This window comes from Dipodomys merriami, unplaced genomic scaffold (assembly GCF_024711535.1).
Source record: "Dipodomys merriami isolate MVZ:Mamm:240054 unplaced genomic scaffold, mDipMer1.0.p SCAF_6, whole genome shotgun sequence".
NCBI lineage: Eukaryota > Metazoa > Chordata > Mammalia > Rodentia > Heteromyidae > Dipodomys > Dipodomys merriami.
The window spans coordinates 56,912,216-56,931,387 of record NW_027206179.1 but is presented as its reverse complement, the minus strand read 5'-3'; the positions used below and the strand labels follow the sequence as shown (position 1 = coordinate 56,931,387).

At 36.8% G+C, this 19,172-nt stretch overlaps 1 protein-coding gene across 3 annotated transcripts in view; it reads right to left on the bottom strand.

The window, feature by feature from the left end:
• The window catches only part of Trpc4 (transient receptor potential cation channel subfamily C member 4), a 205,060-nt gene that overhangs the window by 97,015 nt on the left and 88,873 nt on the right, over nt 1–19,172 (bottom strand). For all 3 annotated transcript variants that reach the window (XM_070002920.1, XM_070002921.1, XM_070002919.1), the window contains exon 3: nt 11,095–11,613. In XM_070002920.1, coding sequence (XP_069859021.1) covers nt 11,095–11,613 — 519 coding nt within the window. The remainder of the gene's footprint in view (nt 1–11,094; nt 11,614–19,172) is intronic.

Genomic DNA, 19,172 nt, shown 5'->3' with positions numbered 1-19,172 from the left:
GTCTTGGCTCCCCTCTTTCTAGGGTGGCAGAGATTGTGTCTCATAAAACTGAAAGAAAAAAGCGAGTATATAATACAAAGAATGAAAAACAGTCTCACTTGGTTGTTATTCTTGTGCCTTCCTAGAAGCCATCTGCAAACACACAGCTTCAACACTGCACCTGAGTCATGAATCATGAAGTCACACGATGTACAGCATGAATCCTACAGAACTTTACTGTAGATTTCAAGTTCCACAAATGCAAACATAAAAATAATTAACCTCTACTTAGGAAAATTGGACTTAACATCGTCAAAACCACATGAGGAGGAACAATAAGTAGAGTGTTCCCTCATAGACTGGGCATTGGTGGTTCATGCCTGTAAACCTAGCTACCCAGGAAGCTGAGATCTCAGGATCATGGTTGAAAGCCAGCACAGGCAAGATTATCCATGACCACCAAAAAGCAAGATATAAGGCTGTGGTAGCTCAAATAGCAGAATGCTTGTCTTGAGTGAAAAGGCTAAGAGACAGCACCTTGAGTTCAAGCCAAGCCTTAGTAGCGCACACACACACACACACACACACACACACACACACACACACACACACACACACACACACACGTACAGGCACACGCACACACGTGAGAGAGAGAGAGAGAGATTCCTCTTGGGTGCACAAATCATAAGGAAACTCACTCAACTGAGAGGTTTATAGTTTCTTGAGAATTACATTGTGTTTCATTGATTTCAAAAAGTTAACTTACTGGGTTTTTGCAATTTTCCATGTATTATAGAATGGGATAAATCTATACTGCAAAAAAATACTCCAGTCTATCAGTTCTTAATTCTTTTTAGTGACAAGGAAATACAGGTCACAGAATAATGACCACAGAGAAAATAAACCTGAAATTTAAATGTGAAATATCCGTGCAGAAGAAACATCATCAATGACCCTCTATTAGTGCCAAACTAAGTGATTGTATCAGCATAACGAAAACTGGCCGATTTAGCTGCTGGTTCTTGCTTGTCAGTCATCATGGAATCAGAAGTACCAATTAATATAGAAAAGCAACTCATCTGAGTCTAGGTGAAGGTATCCAATACACAATAAGATAATGGGATTTTTCCAAAGATACTATCCTTCGCTTCCCATCATTTTTAGCTTATGCTTGTAACCAATAAAGCTTGCATTGAAAACAATTGCTTTTATACATTTGTGTGCATGAATACATTCACCTCTTTGACCATAAATTTCTCAATCTATTTTGTATTTGTATAAAATAGTATGCAATATAAGCAATGTTTTGTAGCTAGCTTAAAGGTACCTATCAGGTATGGGTGTTTTCTAAAACAAGTGTTTAATTTGTGCTGTTGAAAAAAAGAGAAATTTATACAATAATTTGGACACACATAATTTCCCATCTATCTTTGGAAGGGGGGGGAAAGCAGTATTAGGAGGAAGGGGTTATATGCCACTTAATTAACTGTAAAGAACCTTATGAGGATTGAATTTCAAGCTTTAAAAATCTAGTGTTAAATGAAATGCCTAATGACCTGTCGTTGTTCTGTCAGCTGACTGACAAGTCCGGAACAGTCATTTGCTTCCTGCATTACACAGCGGCAGGTCCTGAAATGTTTGGTCCCCAGGAGCCAAGATGGAGCATCATGGAATCAGTGGACCATGTTGCCTTTGCCTGGCAACAGCAGGTGAATGAAGTTCACGGATGCTGAGCAGAGACAGGTAGAGGCTTGGCCCTCAGTCAGTGAGTACCTTCTGCAGAACAGTAAGTGAGGAAATTAAACTAGAAGTGGGCTGCTTTTCATCCCTCTCTTTGAGTCTCCTGAATGTTTAGAACACTCAGTAAAGTGTCATGTATTAAAACCCAAAGCTCTGCCTAGCATTTCTGTCTGGGTTACTGTGATAACAAACAGGTCATGATTCTGAGCTGAAGCAGTCAGGTTCAAGGGAAAACAGAAAGAAGACCTAATATATTTTAAAATGCAAGTCAGAAGGACAAGTGAAAACCTAGTGGATCATTCACAATGCAAATTGATTTTGAAAACCTATTCTGGGAAGAGCTGGAGAGGAACCAACTTTAGAGGCTGCGATAAAATTAATACAATTATATTCTTCGGTAACAATGTAGATCCTAACATAGAATACTCTCTAAGAAGGAAAAACTTCTTGACATTCAGAATGGTAATGTAACCCATGGGGCACCAATGAATATTGATCACAAACATTAGCATGTGAAATGATGATGCCAACCTTGCCACTGCTAACTGAAATGACACACTTGTACGGCCACTTTCCTGAGCGTGCTTACCTTTGTGTGTTAGAGGTCTGTGACATGGCAGACCCCTAATGGAAAATACAGCAGCAACAATTGTCATTGCCATTTTCTTGGGAGCAAATATGCCAAGAATTATGCTAATCTCTGCATTTTCATTACGATTTGTAGAGTAACCATTTTAGCTGAGAAAAGAGGAATGCAAAGGATAATGTGTCTAACAGTATATCCTTAGTCAGCAGTGGAAAAGGAAATTACTTCTAATTCATAAAATTCATGTTTTTTAATAAAATTCTTTTCTTCTTTCATCCTCACCTTCCCTCTCCTCTTCTCTCCTCTCCTCTCCTCTCCTCTCCTCTGCTCTGCTCTGCTCTCCTCTCCTCTCCTCTCCTCACCTATGTCTCTCCTTCCTTTATTTCCTTCCTTTTTTCCCCTTCTTTTTGGCTAGTTCTGAGGTTTGAACTCCAGACTTTGCCCTCTTCTTGTCTTTTCTCTCCAAGCTAATGTTCTACTTGAGCCACACCACTTCCAAGCTTGCTGCTTGAACTAATTGAATAAGAGTCTCACAAATTCATTGCTAGCCTGGCTTCAAATCTCAGTCGACCTTATCTCAGCCTTCTCAGAAGTTCAGATTACAGGCATGAGCAGCCATTGCTATGTTTACAATAGTTGTTTTCAATCACACAAAGACAATTTATTATGTATCAATAAAACAAAATTCTCCCAGAAGGTCTTACATACTCAGATGGTGTGGATTTAAGTGTTCTTTTTTTTTTTTTTTTGGTTGGTTGTGGAGCTTGAACTCTGAGCCTGGGCACTGTCCTTCACCTCTTTAGCACAAGGCAAGTGCTCTGCCACTTGAGCTACAGAGCCACTTTTGGTTTTCTGGTGGTTTATTGGAGATAAGAGTCTCATGGCCTTTCCTGCCTGGGCTGGCTTTGAACTGTGACCCTCAGATCCCAGCCTCCTGAGTACGTAGGATTACAGGCGTGAGCCACCAGCACCTGGTATCCTTGTTTCTTGAGCCATAGAACATCATACAAAATTATCAACCATACAAAATAATACAAAATCACCAGTATAGGCAGATGAACCATGTACAGCCAGTGAGAAGGTTATCTTTCCCGTCCTACTATGTACCAAATGATTTTCACAGCCTGACTGGGATGGAGAAAATGAAACAAAGCAAAGGTCATGGGTCAAGACTTTGACTGTAAAGGCCTATAGATGAAATAATATACAAGTAATTGGAGCATGTGGATTAGTGTGAAACATACAGTACAGGCAGTAAGTGTGGGTGTGCAGAGGGCTTGGGCAGGATCCATGCATGCATTCAGTGCCACATCGTACACCTTGTGTGGTGATCACTGTGGAAGTTTACATGCATTCACCTACATAGTTTCATGGTGCCAAACTGAAGGGTTCCTTGTGATAAAGTATTGGGAAAGTTCTCCCTGGATCTGCATTTGCTAAAGATTACAACAACGTCAGGAACTTTTAGTAGTATGTGGACAACATATGGCAAGAGGTAAAGTAACAGGTGGTGTGTTCAACTTGATCATCAAAATGTGGAAACTAATGGTAAAAATGAAAATCAATAGCATTAAAGCATGTTGTTGGTGATAGGCTAAATAAAAAGCCAACTAAGGGAAGGCTTCCTAGAGAAAGTGGTGTCTGAGAAGACATTTATTTGAGGGATATAAATAATTTCCATAAACAAAGTTTAAAAAAAAGATCAGGTAAGAAACATTAGATATGATACAAATGGCCTAATATGTGTTATCTAAATAAATGAAGCTCAGGTAAAGTGACTAACACCTTTAATTACATAAATGACTCTAAGGTAATTCAGAAGAATCACTGCGTATAAAAGATAATTACCATAGCAACCATGTCTCTCTTTTCTCCTGAGACTTTTTGCTTGGATATCCTTACATGTAAGTTTTTTTTCTTTGATGTTCCACAGACATCAAAGTACCCAAACTGTCCACATTCTCATGTGGCATATCCTGGGCACAAGAAAGTATAACAGGGGTGGTTTAGAATCTCCAGATTTAAACAAGAGTAAAATAGAAGGATACGAAAAAAAAACAAGCAAAGTTTAAGGTCAGCTCTTCCATATAAGCTGTCTAGTGGCTGCCAAACAGGCTGCCGAATCCAGTGGTTCTAAGTCCTTGTTCACCAGGTTCACCAACACGTTTACAAAGTCTTAATCTAACAGCCAGTAATAGTCTTATCTCATTTCTCTTTGAATTTTCAGAAAAGGATGGTAATAGGTGTAATACATATACCTATAGACGCTGTACAGCATGCCAAACATATACACACACATCAAGATGCTATGTGTAAAGGTACTATATGTAAAATCCTATATATATTTGTATATATATATATATATACACACACACACATATAAACATTACTACATTAAATTAAATGTATTTATATGTTTATTATATACATCTATGTACACATAGATATGTATATATAGATAATTTTATGTATGCAATATATATGTGCTATGTGTATGCACATACACACAGTGTTGCTATTTTCCCTTAACTGCCATCAAAATCACAAAATGACATTTTACTGGGAATCTCACTAGGTAGATTAAAGGTTGAAAATCTAAGTGACATTTAAAAGTTTTTTTGGCTGGTTTTAAATATGAAATTTGTAGTATAAAAAGTTTAGTTTTTGCCCGGCACTGGTGGCTCATGCCTATAATCCTAGCTTCTCAGGAGGTTGAGATCCGAGGATCGTGGTTCAAAGCCATCCCAGGCAGGAAAGTCTGTGAAACTCTTATCTCCAATAAACCACCAGAAAACCAGAAGTGGCGCTGTAGCTCAAGTGGTAGAGTGCTAGCCTTGAGCTGAAGAGGTGAGGGACAGCGCTCAAGCCCAGAGTTCAAGGCCTACGACTGACCAAAAAAAAAGAAGTTTAGTTTTAAGCTATTTTATTTAAAAATGATTACTGATTTTTTAATATACTTTGAGACCAGTTTTCATGTGAGAAACTGTTGAATTTCTTTTTTCCTTCATTTTTCCCCCTTTTTTATCCCCTGTTGTCACTGTTTTTGAATATGGTACCGAGTGTTTTGTATATATGTGTATCTGATTTGGGGAAGGGAAGGGAAATAACGGTGAGACAAAGGACAAAGGGCAAAGGGCAAACCAATGGAACAGCCATACATACTAACAAGATACTCTGTTTAAAACGAACTTTACAACTTGGGAGGGGGGAAGAAAGTTGAGGGGAGGGCAAGAAGGAGAAAATGAGGATGGGGGTAATAGTGTTGGACAAGAAATGTAACTCCTCTGTACATCACTCTTACAATAAAATAATAACAAAATTAGTTCACTCCCCCTACCAGCAAAAAAAAAATTATAAAATTACCAAGAAAGTTTGTTTTTTGACATAATGTCTTGTACGTCTCATTGTTGCAATGGGTCCACCTGTAACCCTATTTAAACAATTTTCTTTTTACTCTTCCCCTCCCCAAAATATACCAACACCAAATAAAGTGAAAGCAGGGGTTATACCATGGGGGAGCGACATACAAAGCAACAAAGAAATCATCTTATAAATATGTTAGAAACAGTAGCAAGAAAGCAAAACCATTTGAGTCCTTATCCTGGGGTTCATTTCACCTAACATCAACTTATCTGACCATTTCTGCTGTTCAATTGAACAAATTGGACAAATCCAATTGAACATCAAATTTTAAAATGAATGCTGCAGGACTTCTGACTAATCTTGGTGAAAGAAAAAAGCAAATAAATTTTTTAAGTGTAGGTTAAAGATAATGAAAATGAATTAAAATAGTATTAAAAACATGTGTAAGCATGGTATTTACTATGTGGAAAATTTTCCACTCTGAATTTGAAATGCTGTAAAGAGATTGAGTTGGGATGCTTTATTCAAAAGGATGTCTTCCACTCCTTGCCATTATTATTCCACATCTAGACCACTTTGCTTGTGGATTAATTAATTCACAATGCTGACAAACCATGTGTAACCAAAGTTAGGTAAGACTTTCACCGTTAAAAAAATATAGAGGCAATGTTTCAAACTCTCCATCCTAGACCAAGGAACCAGATCCTGATGTGTGCCATGTGTTCATTCCTGTTTTATGGTTACCTAACCACAGTGGGAGAATCTGTTCTAAACTTATGGCTTTATTGTTCTGATTTGTCTCCAGCTTCCTTAATTTTGTGTCATTGGGGTGTGGTGTTAACTCTAACCTTGTGTTGCTTTCGACAAAGGAGGGGATAACAATGCTCAACAAGAAATATGCTCATTACCTTACTCATGTAACTGTAACTCCTCTGTACAGCATCTTTACAATAAAATAAATTTAAACAAACAAAAAAACCCTCCTAACCCTGGTTAAGGAACTTTCTCTGACTCATCTCAGCATAAGAATAAAAATGTTTTGAGTTAAACACACACAGAATTTTTTTAAATAAAAAAAAAGAGTCAAAGTTTTTGGAGTTAAAAATCTGAATTTGCATCCTGGTCCCAACATTGAACAGTACTTAGCACTCTCTGACTCGGACTCCTCAAACAAATGACAGTTCATACTGTATAGATTTATTTGGAATTTGAAGAATACTAAGCCATGTTAACAAAGGAATATGGTGTTTAACATCTATTGCTTTGATATGCTACAAGATAATGCTTTACCAGGAAACGAATGACAGATCTATGACAACACTATTTTGGTATGAATAGAAATAATGAGATTCTTCTTTCTGTAGTTGATGATCAGAAAATAATACACAAAACAGTAATGTAACAAATAACTATGCTACTCAATTAATGTAAGTACTTCTTTTTGGAATAATATTAGAAAAATACTAGGTCACTTCTGCAATCAATTCCTGACAATATGAATTATTTTAAGATCTAAATTCATAAGGAAATGATTGTGTGATTAATCTAAACATAGAAATTTAATCAGGAAAAAACCCTCAGGAAACTGTTGAGAACTGAGAAATTTTATAACTTTATTCAGTTATATTCACTACTGAACACCTTCTACATATTAGGTGTGGTCAAGACAGGTGTGTTCCTAACCTGGAGATGAAGAGGGAAGAGGGGTGAGAATACAAGACATTTATCTCAGGGAGTGTGCACAAAGGTTTGTTTAAGAAATGCTCCTCAGTGAGATAAAATGAGTAGAGCTGTAAAGAATGGCCAGAACTGCCTAACATCAAGGTTAATTAGCAGGCATTCTAAAAGGCTAAAGAATGGATCTGATGGAAAACCTCAAATTAGTTTCAAATAAGCCAAGGAATGCTTGTGTAAGGCAAGGTGGCTATACTAAAGCAGAATTTATATAGGATATAATCCTAGTAGAAAACTTAAAATCAAATATCTTCCTTTTTTCTTGATCTTTGTGTGCTGGGGTTTGAAGTCACGGCCTTATCATAGCTCCCAAGCACTATATCACTTGAACCATAATCTAAGCTGTTTTTGCTTAGTTATTTTTCAGTGAGCAGCCTGTGCTAACCTCTCCAGCCTTGACCTTGATCTATCTATCTATCTATCTATCTATCTATCTATCTATCTATCTATCTATCTATCTATCTATCTATCTATCTATCTATCTATCTATCTATCTATCTGTCTAATCTATACACACACACACACACACACACACACATTCTGATTCTGTATATCTGAGACAAGTATGAGACACTGCTCTTGGCTAAATCAAATATTTTGAAGTCAGTACTTTTTGAGTGACCTAGAAATACGTTTACAAAAGACAACTTTTGATTTCAAAGGACATATATGAGAGTAAAATCTTATTCCTGATCTTTTCATAATGCTATCAGCTATACAGTGTTACTTTGCTTGGTGAAAATTATCACCCCCAGGGAAATATGTTCTTTGATATTGAGTGAAGTTCTTTGATATTGAGTGAAAGAGTTGCCAGAACAACTGTGTAAGAGTTTTGTTTTTGTTTCTTTTCTCTGTGGACATCTCTACATCTCTAAAAATGAAAGGAAGAGATACAAATGTGATGGGCTTAAAAACATTTCTTTTTAAGAGATTATTATTTTCTTGTTCATGTCACATCTGGTTAGTTAATTTTTTTTTAAACTATCTTTTACTTGTTAGCAATCTTATACTTCTAGTTCCTTCCACCCTCCAAAAATCACATTAGTAAAGAAGTTTAAAGGGGCTGGGAAGGTGGCTCAGTGGTAGAGCGCTTGCCTTGCATGCCTGAGGCCCTGGGTTCAATTCCTTAGCACCATGTAAGCAAAAAGAAAAAAGCTGGAAGTGGTGCTGTGGCTCAAGTGGTAGAGCGCTAGCCTTGAGCTGAAGAGCTGAGGGACAGTGCCCAGGCCCAGAGTTCAGGCCCCATAACAGGACCCCCTCCCCCCAAAAAAGAAATTTAAACCTCATATTAGTGAAAAGGTTTCAAGCATCTTAAAAGATAGTAATAGAAACAATCAAGCGGCTTCTGTTAGGTTGTCACTATGAATTTGTTACTTTTTGTCCAGTAAGATTTGAAGGTAAATTAACTTTATATACAAAAGAACTAAAGCAAAAAAAAAAAAAAAAAAAAAAAAAAAAAAAGCAAGTACTGAGCAGGGATGGATATTTTCTTATATTGAGAAAATCTTCTCTAATAGACTCTATGTTCTATAAGAGCAGAGAGAGAGAGAGAGATGAATCACTATCCAGAACCAAGTATCCGGGCCTATTGTCTAGATTGTGTTCCATGAAATGTATGTTGAAATACAGTGCAATTAATGAAAGAAGAAATTAATCAATAAATAAAGTATATGAAAATGAACTACAGGTACAGATTTAAATATAAAAAATATGGAATAAGCTCATATTAAGGTTTCTATCATATTCCTTTTGGATAGGTTGATTAATGTCATTGTGTCATTAGTAGCATTCCGTTATGAGACTAACGGAAAGGAATTTATGAGGGCTTTTCACCTAAGCTTGTATGAGTCATTGCAACCAATGTCAAGGTTAAATTAGTGATGATGGCCTGAACCAATTCAATGCAGGCAATAATAAATTTGGGCTGACACACTTCCAATGGACCTGAAGTGAAACTGGTAAGTAAAGCAAAACTCTTTTGTGTCCTGAACATCCTGGTAGTTTTATTTTGTCTCATTATATGATAATACCAATACTGAATGAAGAGCTTATAAGAATCATTTGTAATTTTGGTGTCATTTCTTCAAATTCCCCTCCCCAAAGGAAACCCATGAAAGAAAACCACAAGACTATGTTAACAATAGATCTTATGAAGATCTGGCCCAAATTCTGGTGCTACAATATTGATCTTACCTCATGTAATTCACACACACACACACACACAATGACTTTTTTTTTTTATTCAGCCCTTGGGTAGCGCTGGTGTTTCAACTCAGTGGTCAAACTCTCTGGGCAAGCACTCTAATACATGAGCCACAACCCAGACCTTCAGTGGGTATAATCTTTAATTTATTTATTTAATCTATTTATCTCATAACAGTATGTTGATATATGAACATGCAAATGTGTAGATTATTATGCAGAATACTTAATTAATAATTTAATATTGATATATTACATAAAACTATAAGATAAATTGATGAAAAATTATTATTAAACCACATTAAAATTGTTCTGGCTCTTTCAGCTCCTTCAGCCCTAAACCTAAGACAACACATTAATATTTTCAGATGGACTCAAATTTGGCTGTGATTTTAGAGTCAGAAAAAATGCACATGCAGGACCGCATACACACACACACACACACACACACACACACACATATGGACATTCACACACAAAAGAAGCTGTTTCTTACACTGTTAAGGAAAACCTCAGACTCTTAGGTTCCTATGGTAACTGGATTATCTCAAGTGGTCAAAATGTTACACGAAAAGTTCAAGGAAGTAAATCAGGCACCTTGAGTCTGGAGTTTTTAGTAAGTAGCAGCAGACGAAGCAGTCAGAACTGACATGGAGTCATCAAGACAACATTCCAAAGAACTGTTTCCTTCCCTCTTTCTTTTCCTTTATCGCAACTATTCAGCTTCTCAACTATTGTTCTGTCATAATTAGCGTCTATCAATATGTTTTGGGGAGAGAGATAACCAGTCTTTAGGGAACTCAAGCACAATTGTGACAAGAGAACCAAATAGCAATGCTAAGCCATCACTGTTAAATGACATTTCCTTGTTAAGCACTACAAATCTATGAAAATCTTATGGGAAATTCTTACTGCCCTCCAATTAACTTTTTAACTTCTCGTTCTTGACAAAACAAGAGATGAAACAGGATGGGAACAAAGTCTGACCAGATTCTTTTGGTTTACTAAATAACTTTCCCCTTATTAATTACACTTAACAATGCTTTTTAGAATATAATACCTTATACTATGTGAAGGAGCCTTTACATACATCCATACAGTCTAATGGTTATGTGAAGAAAGAAACTTCAAATTTGTGTATATATACATATATCTATATATATGTGTATATATATGTGTATATATATGTATATATACACACATTTGAAATATATTTATATGTGCATATTTAATACTACAAATAATTTTATCATAAGTTAATGTGTGCACCTTATCAGAGATACTACAACATCATTACAAACGAAACCCTTATTACCTCTCTTGAATGTGAAGATAATTACTAATCTTCTGAACCGTGTCTATCACCCACTTCCAGGTGCATAGAAATGTTGGCAAACCTCACAACTATCTCCTGAGGGGCCCATTCCTTCCTTGGGGACTAGTCTTGCTTGCTTGCATTTTGATGGAGTTAGTCTGTCACCACTCACCTCTTTTTGACGGTACTTAATGGCTAATTTCAGTCTTGCAAGATCATTTCCACTTTGTTCTTCAATCAGACTATTGTCATCTCGGTAATTAAGAATGATTTCCAGTTCTCTGGAGCTTCTTGTCTGATCCAACAGATCCTTGGCAAATTGTTTGCACTGTCTGGACAGCTCCTCATACTCGGACTTGAACTCATTTTCCACCTTGCTCAGTTCTTGAAGCTCCCAACTTAATTGAAAGGCTGTGAGGAAAGGGTCTTCACTGGACAGGGCAATGAGAGAGGGACTGGCCAAGGCCTTGTAGATATTGAGGCGGGATCGTGAATGTCGGAGGCTGTCCACGTCGGAACTGGAGACGCATTCCACGCAATTACAGCGGACCTCATGGGGTCGGGGCACTGAAACACCTTTTTGAACCAAAAGTTTTATTATCTCGTAATTATTTGTATGAGCTGCCAAGATGATTGGTGTAATGTCCGGTGTGAATTCGGAGAACTGCTTATCCAGGAGTATGGGAGGTACCTGGGGGGGAGGGGAGAGAAAGAAAAAGACAGGAAAATGAGGTGGTGAATATCTATTCAGTTTTTCAAGCCTGTGAACTTCAAACAGGGTACTGTAGCAATGTTGAAGGCTCATAAATCTTTTGCTAATTTTTTTTGCAAGAGAGACAAGCTTATATTTTTTTTAAAAAAAACAAGAAAATGGAAGAGGGAAGAAACATATTTCCAATAGAATGGCACACTATTCATCTGAATTGTGGTATTAAAAATAATTTCTTTTCCTTTTCTTATGGATACTTGAGTTTGAACCTTGAGCCTTATACTTCCAGTCAGGTGCTACTGAGCACCCTTAGCACCACCACCACCCACTTCGTTTTTGCTTTGTTTTTTTTTTTTTCTTCTTCAAATGGGAGGCTACTGTCAGACTGCAATCCTCTTTACCTATCTCTTCTGAGTAGGTGAGATCAAATGAGTACACCCTCATACCTGGCCTGTTGATGAAGATAGGGTCATACTAACATTTTTCCCATTGTCTTCAAAATGTAATCTTGTCTACCTTTCAGGTATCTGGGATGACATGATATGTAAGAGCAATCTTGCCTAGCCCTTGAAATTTATAAATAGAAACTTTCAAAGTTGATCAGAGCTTTTCTTCCTCCCTGCTTTGTGTATGTGTGATGAATGTGTGTGTGTGTGTGTGTGTGTGTGTGTGTGTGTGTGTGTGTGTGTGTTAGACTTGATCTCAGGGCCTAGGTTCTAGCTTTTTTGCTAAAAGCTGGTGTTCCAGTCTATCACTTGCACCACACCTCCACTTCTGGCTTTCTCAAAGACTTTACTGCTTAGGCTTGCTTCAAACTGTGATGCTTAGCTCTTAGCCTCCTCAGTAGCTAAGATTACAAGCATAAGCCACCAGTGCCGCCTCTCCCTTCTTCTTCTTCTTTTTTAAACTGATAATCTTATTTCCTTTCCCAGAGATGTCACTTTTCCAATAATCAAGAATGCACTGATAACTGGTTGGGTTGTTTTAAACCAGAGGTCTTCCCTGGGCTCTTCCTTTTCATTCCTCAAGGATGTTTTGTTTATTTGTTTTTTTCCCCCTGTGTTTATTTTCTGCTTTCCTTACGTGTAGATTAATGATCGCAAGCAGCAGTGGAAACAGGTGGGCTGGACTCATGCTTTCTGCATCTGCCTCTTCCTGCTATAATTCCCAGGTGGGAAAAGATGCTCCATTGCTAACAAACAAATTAACCAAATAAGCTATATATAACTATGATTAATGTTATGCATGGATATTATATAATTTTAATTACTTTAGTGATTTCTCTTAGCTAAAATATGGTCTGAATTCAACATTGCAGGGCTGGATTAGTCCTTTGAGACTGGATTGTAGTAAGCAGGTCAGCCTTCCTGTGGTCTAATTGCATATGCCTTTTCTAGCTGAGGCTCCTTCTCTTTCCACTTTTATGCCATGAGCACATGCAGCACCTTGCTCTCCAGTGAAGATGTGGGACTCGTGATTTTCAACTATCTCCAGAACTGTAAGCAAAATAAAACCTCTTTTCTAATACTTACCCAGGCTCCTGTATTTGTTACAGCAACACAAAATAGCTAAGAAAATCTCCTTATATTTTTCCTCATTAAAAAAATGTGTTTTTCTCCTTTTTGGATCACTATGAATCCATCGATTTTTCCCTTTAATTTTGGAAAATACATTGTGATTATTGTCATAGTGATTTATTTTTATGACCTATTGATGAATCACATACATACAGCAAAATCGATAAATATTAGCACACATAATGAAAACTGCTAAGAATTAATGTTTCCTTAGCAAATACATATGTGCATCTATGTGTGTATATGTATATATATACATGTACACACACACATACATATATATCTATATATACACATATACACATATGTATATATTTTTGATACTGGGGACTGAACTCAATTTTGCTGTAGATAATGTGAAGAAAATAGTCCATACCACTATGGAGTATTATTGGGCTTAAAAAAAAAATCACACTTGGGCTGGGAAGGTGGCTCAGTGGTAGAGTGCTTGCCTTGCATGCATGAGGCCCTGGGTTCGATTCCTCAGCACCACATAAGCAAAAAGAAAAAAGCTGGAAGTGGCGCTGTGGCTCAAGTGGTAGAGCGCTAACCTTGATCTGAAGAGCTGAGGGACAGCGCCCAGGCCCAGAGTTCAGGCCCCACAACCGGACCCAAAAAACAAAAATTACACTTGCATTAAGGTGCATACAAGGGAATCATCACTTGAAGCAAAATAATCCAGAAATGGTAAGATGTACACCCAGTATTTTCTGGCATATGTGAAATCCAGCTAGAAAGCAAAGATGTGAAATTACAAAGAGTGCTATGGGAGACAAGGAGAAGGGACAGCAGAGGGGGGAAGGGTACAAGGGAGGATAATGAAGTGCTGAATATTGTTAAGGTACATTGGCTCACACCTATAATACTAGCTACTCAGGAGGCTGAGGTCTGAGGATCACAATTCAAAACCAGCCCAGGCAGGAAAGTCTGCCAGATCCTTATCTCCAATTAACCACCACAAAACTGGAAGTATAGTTGGGGTTATACTAGAGTATTAGCCTTCAACAGAAAAGCACAGGGACAGCACCCAGACTCTGAGTTCAAACTCCTTGACTGACAAAAAATGTATATTGCATACATGCATAATAACATCATAATGAAACCCACTATTATGTACAATGGATGCAGACAAAGATAAATGACAAAACCAGAACAGAAACAATTCATATCTTTTAAAAGGTTAAAAAAATCAAATATTTATTAAGTAAAAATTACAATAAGCTAATACTGATTTATTACTACACATAGAAAGTATTTTTCCTAAAATCGTGTGTCCTAAATATATAGAGTTTATTAGAAGATGCCGAGTGATGGTGAGTGAAATCCCGGGGCTTCCTGTGTCTTCAGCATTGGGCTCACTTGGAGTATCCACTGTGCAAACTCAGTTCCTGAGAAGAGCTACTTTCTGCATACTTTGTGCCATGCCCTTTCTGTCTATGTACTCACCTTCAGATATGCTATGGCTGCCTGCCTACAATATCCAGTATAGTAGTTTATTATCTAGTCTCAAAGCCTAGGTTCTTCATAAGGGGATCCACTTGGGTATGTTTAAGTAAATGCCATACTGTTCATGCAAAAAATCAAATCAAACTGTGATGTGTTTGTCAACCTACAACATTATCACGTATCATCATCATATGTCAGAACTGTATGTTTTTCTTCATATGTCAGAAAGTACAAATAAACTATGGTACATGGACAGAATGTTTGTCACTCCCCCCAACTCCTTTATCAATTCCCTAATGGGATAGTTTGTAAAAGTTGGACTTTTGGGAAGTTATTAGGTTCCAAAAACTCACAAGTACATGTAGGGGTCCCTATGAAAGCATTCCTTATAAAAAGAGTGACTTAGCACCGCCTCCTAAGTGATTTCCAACAGTTGAGGACAAAAAGAAGACAGCTATTTAGTCAGAAGAAAGATGAAACTGAACACTTACCAAACTTGATACCTTAACTCTTGGATTTTGTAACCTTGAGGAGATGTCTTGGTTAAGCACTGGAACCCAGTGCAGGCCTGTTGCCTATATTGTAGTACTGTAAGTTTGTTTTGCCTTTTATTCTATCATTATTTATTCAATTATTTATTCTACGAGTATTTATTCAATAGCTGTTTCTCAATCTTGCCATTATATTAGTCACATTATTAACTTAGTCATTGTAATATCATAGAGTACTAAACTTACTGGTTCAAAATGAGGATCCTATTAACTCATCAGCTGATTGCTGAGCTCAGAAATCAACCACATACTTCACAATGAAATGACTACCTCTTGTCTGAGTCACAGATTTCAAAACGTAGAGCAGATTTTCCTAAATATAGCCATCTCTTTGACATTGGAATGTATGCTTTTGAACTACAAACACGTATAAAAGTTTTGGAGTCAAATTCATTCTGAAGAGACATTTACCAAAATCTAATTCCCTTAAAGTTGAGACTTGTTAATATAAATTGTGAGGATACTGAAAAAAGTCATATGTTTATGAAAAAGAAATGTATTCAAATTACTCAAATAGTATTGTCTTGTGTATACAATTCAAGATGCTAAAAATACAAAGATCTGTATGGAGTCCTTATTTAATTGTGACAGTCTTTTAAAGTCAGTCATACGTAAAACAGTATCTTTGTAACATGAAATTTCTGATTTAAGTATCTTTTATATATCCCTGCTGATAGCATAATAATAGAAGTTTTATAAAACCCACAATATTGTTTTCAAGTGCTTCAATAAAAATTTTGATAAGCCTTAGACAGCTGCTGATAGCTCATGACTGTAATCCTAGATACTCAAGAAGCTGAGATCCTAGGATCATGATTTGAAGCCAATTCTGGACAGAAAAAAAATTCCCATGAGACTCTTATCTACAATTAGCCACTCAAAAAAAAAAAAGGAATAAAGAAAACGAAGATGTGGCTCAAAGTGGTAGAGTGTTAGCCTTGAGCAGAAGATCTCAACGCCCTGAATTCAAGTGCCAAAATTGAGATAAGAAAAAGAAAAAGAAATTTGGTAAATCTTACAGTTTCCTTTTGCTTTTAGCATTAGTATGTTAATGTAATATATAAAACACTTTAAAAAAGTAATATAAAATTTATCTCAATTTATCTCAAATGTGGATGGTTTGGCTTTCTAATTGAAATAAAGAAAACAGTTTCAACTTAAAGTTATTTTTTAAAGCTTTGTTTAGCTGAGTGTCTATGTCTCATACCTGTAATTGTAGCTAACGAGAAAGCTGAGACCTGAGACTTGCCATTCAAAGTTAGCTAGGGCAGGCAAATATGAGAGAATTTTGTCTCCAATTAACCAGCCCAAAGCTGCAAGTGGTAGAGTGTTGGCATTGGGTGGAAAGTTCTAAGAGATGATGAGTTCAAATGTCAGTCCTTGCACACATATATACATGCACACATGTATACATGCACATACAAATCATTTAATTGAAATTATTTAGAATCTAATATTTTAATCCAAATACATACAATACCTATTTTTACATGAGCCACTTGGACAAAAGCAAGTGGTTACTCTTCAATGAATGAGTTGATATATAGATGGATACATTGAGTTGCAATTACAACTGAACAACTCAACCTCATTATTTGAGGACTAAATTTTTGCCTCAAACATAAAACAGAATAGGAATTTCATTTATGGAGTCAAGGAACTTTCTGGTTCCTGACAGTTGGTAGGTTCACATTGGTATCTCAGAGTCAAGATTCCTGTATTTTCTACCATATATGAGTGGCCACAACTTATACACATGAATAGTTTGATCTGAGCTAAAATAGTTATAAGAAGTAGTTTCAGAAGAATGGTCACCTTTACATATACCAGCCTGTAAATTTGTGACAGGTAGATATTCTGTGCTATACGTGCTCCTTTGAAAGTCTGGGACATCCAGGGAGTGGATCTTCATCCAGGAAAAAATAATATTTCTAAACAAATTGCGTAATATTTTTGTGAGCTACAAATTTAAATCTAAAAGATAATTAAAACACATTTGAGATGTAGTATAAATACATTTCCCTATTGATGCACTCAAGTAAAAGATTGGAAGGTAATCAAGGGAAAGCAATTTGACTAATTTTGAACTGATGACTGACATATAAACTTCAGAAGTAAGGTACCTCAGTGGCCCAGTAAGAGCTGTTGATTTATACAATTCAACAGGACAAGAACTGCCATCAGCATTGATTTCTGCCTCCATTCATAACTAAAGGGAGTTGAACATTCCACTTAAGAGTTAGCAAACATAAAGATGTAATGTTTTTGCCTCCTAGTTCCTAGGTATGCTTTCCTTTTATCTGGGCATACCTGTAAGTTAAGCTCGTGAAGTCAATAAAATCAGAACTGGAAGACTGAAGGCTGATAGGAAATTGTTAACTGGGAAGCAGTAACCACAGAGTTGCTTTTTTAGGAGAGACAACAGAAAAGTTAGGAAAACTTCCTGAAATTAAAAGAAAAGTTTTTAATTAAAAAATAATAACATGCTTGGCTAGGTACTGGTGGTTCACACTTGCTATCTGAGCTTCTCAGGAGACCAAGATCTGAAGATCTAGGTTCAAAGCCAACACAGGTATGCAAGTCTGTGAGGTTCTTATCTTGAGTTGAAAGCACAAAGAGAGCCCCAGGACCTGAGTTCAAGCCCCAGTTCCAGCAAACACACACAAAAATCCCCAATATATTCATATTTATTGAATGACAATATTTCATGGTTACTGATATCAGGTGGAAGAATAGATTTCAGTATACAAACACATGCAGATCTTCTTTGTTTAAGGGAAGATGTAAGAAAAGAAATTAAGGATAGAAATGAATAAGAAATGGAGGAAAAGTAAAATAAAACATAGTGGCAAGAAAAATTTCCTAAAGAAATAATGGCTTGTAAAGATTCCCCAATCTTTGATTAAAAGAATGAAGCAATGCTATATGATTCATTCATATCTGGTGAAATCTCTAACTTCCAGCTTATATAATAAATGCAACAAATGTATTTAAGTCACCAGTGATAGACAATAAGTAATGACAGAAATATTACTAACACAGAACATCTTATTTGCACCTATTAAAATCTTCAGGACAGTGTGATTGCATCTATATGCTATGTGACCGGAGAAATTTACATCCAGCCAAGTTCTCATTCTCCTGTTTCATTTAAAAGTGATAACTGTGTTTTTATTGGAATCAAGAAGATACATCTCTCATTTGACCTTTAAGAGCAAATATTCCAGTCAGTACCACAACCAAACATCTCATGAATCACCGCTACTTAGATGAGGAATGAGGGAGGATAACTTTTGAACAATGAATCCTGCAATATCCAGTTAGTGTGAATGTTTGCTTATAGTCAGGGACCAGTGACTCACATCTGTAATCCTAGCTACTCAGAAGTCTAAGAGCTGGAGCATTGCACTTCCAGATCAGTCAAGTTAAAAAGTTAGTTAGGTCTTGGCTGGGTGCTGGTGGAATATGTCTCTAACCCTTGCTAACAGGAGGCTGAAATCCAAGGATTGTGGTTTGAAACTAGCCTAGGCAAGACAGTGTGTCAAAGTCTTATCTCCAATTAAACACCAAAAGGCAGAAATGGAGCTGTGGCTCAAGTAGTAGAGCACTACCTTGAGGAAAACATGTTCAGGGACTGCATGCAAGTTTAAGCTCCAGGACCAGCACACACACACACACACACACACACACACACACACACACACACACACACACACACACACACACACACACACACACACACACACTGTGTATCTGTTATGCCATCTATGCAGAAGGAATAAATAGGAGGATGGAAGTCCAGGCAGTCCCAGGCAACAAATAATGAAAGTAAAAAGTATTTGAAGTGTGTCTCAAGTAGTAGAGTGACTGACTATTAAGTACAGGTTTAAACCTCAGTATTGCCAAAACAAACTTTTGAGAAAGCTCTGTGGGAAGAGACTAGAGGAACTGTTCTCAGATACTATGG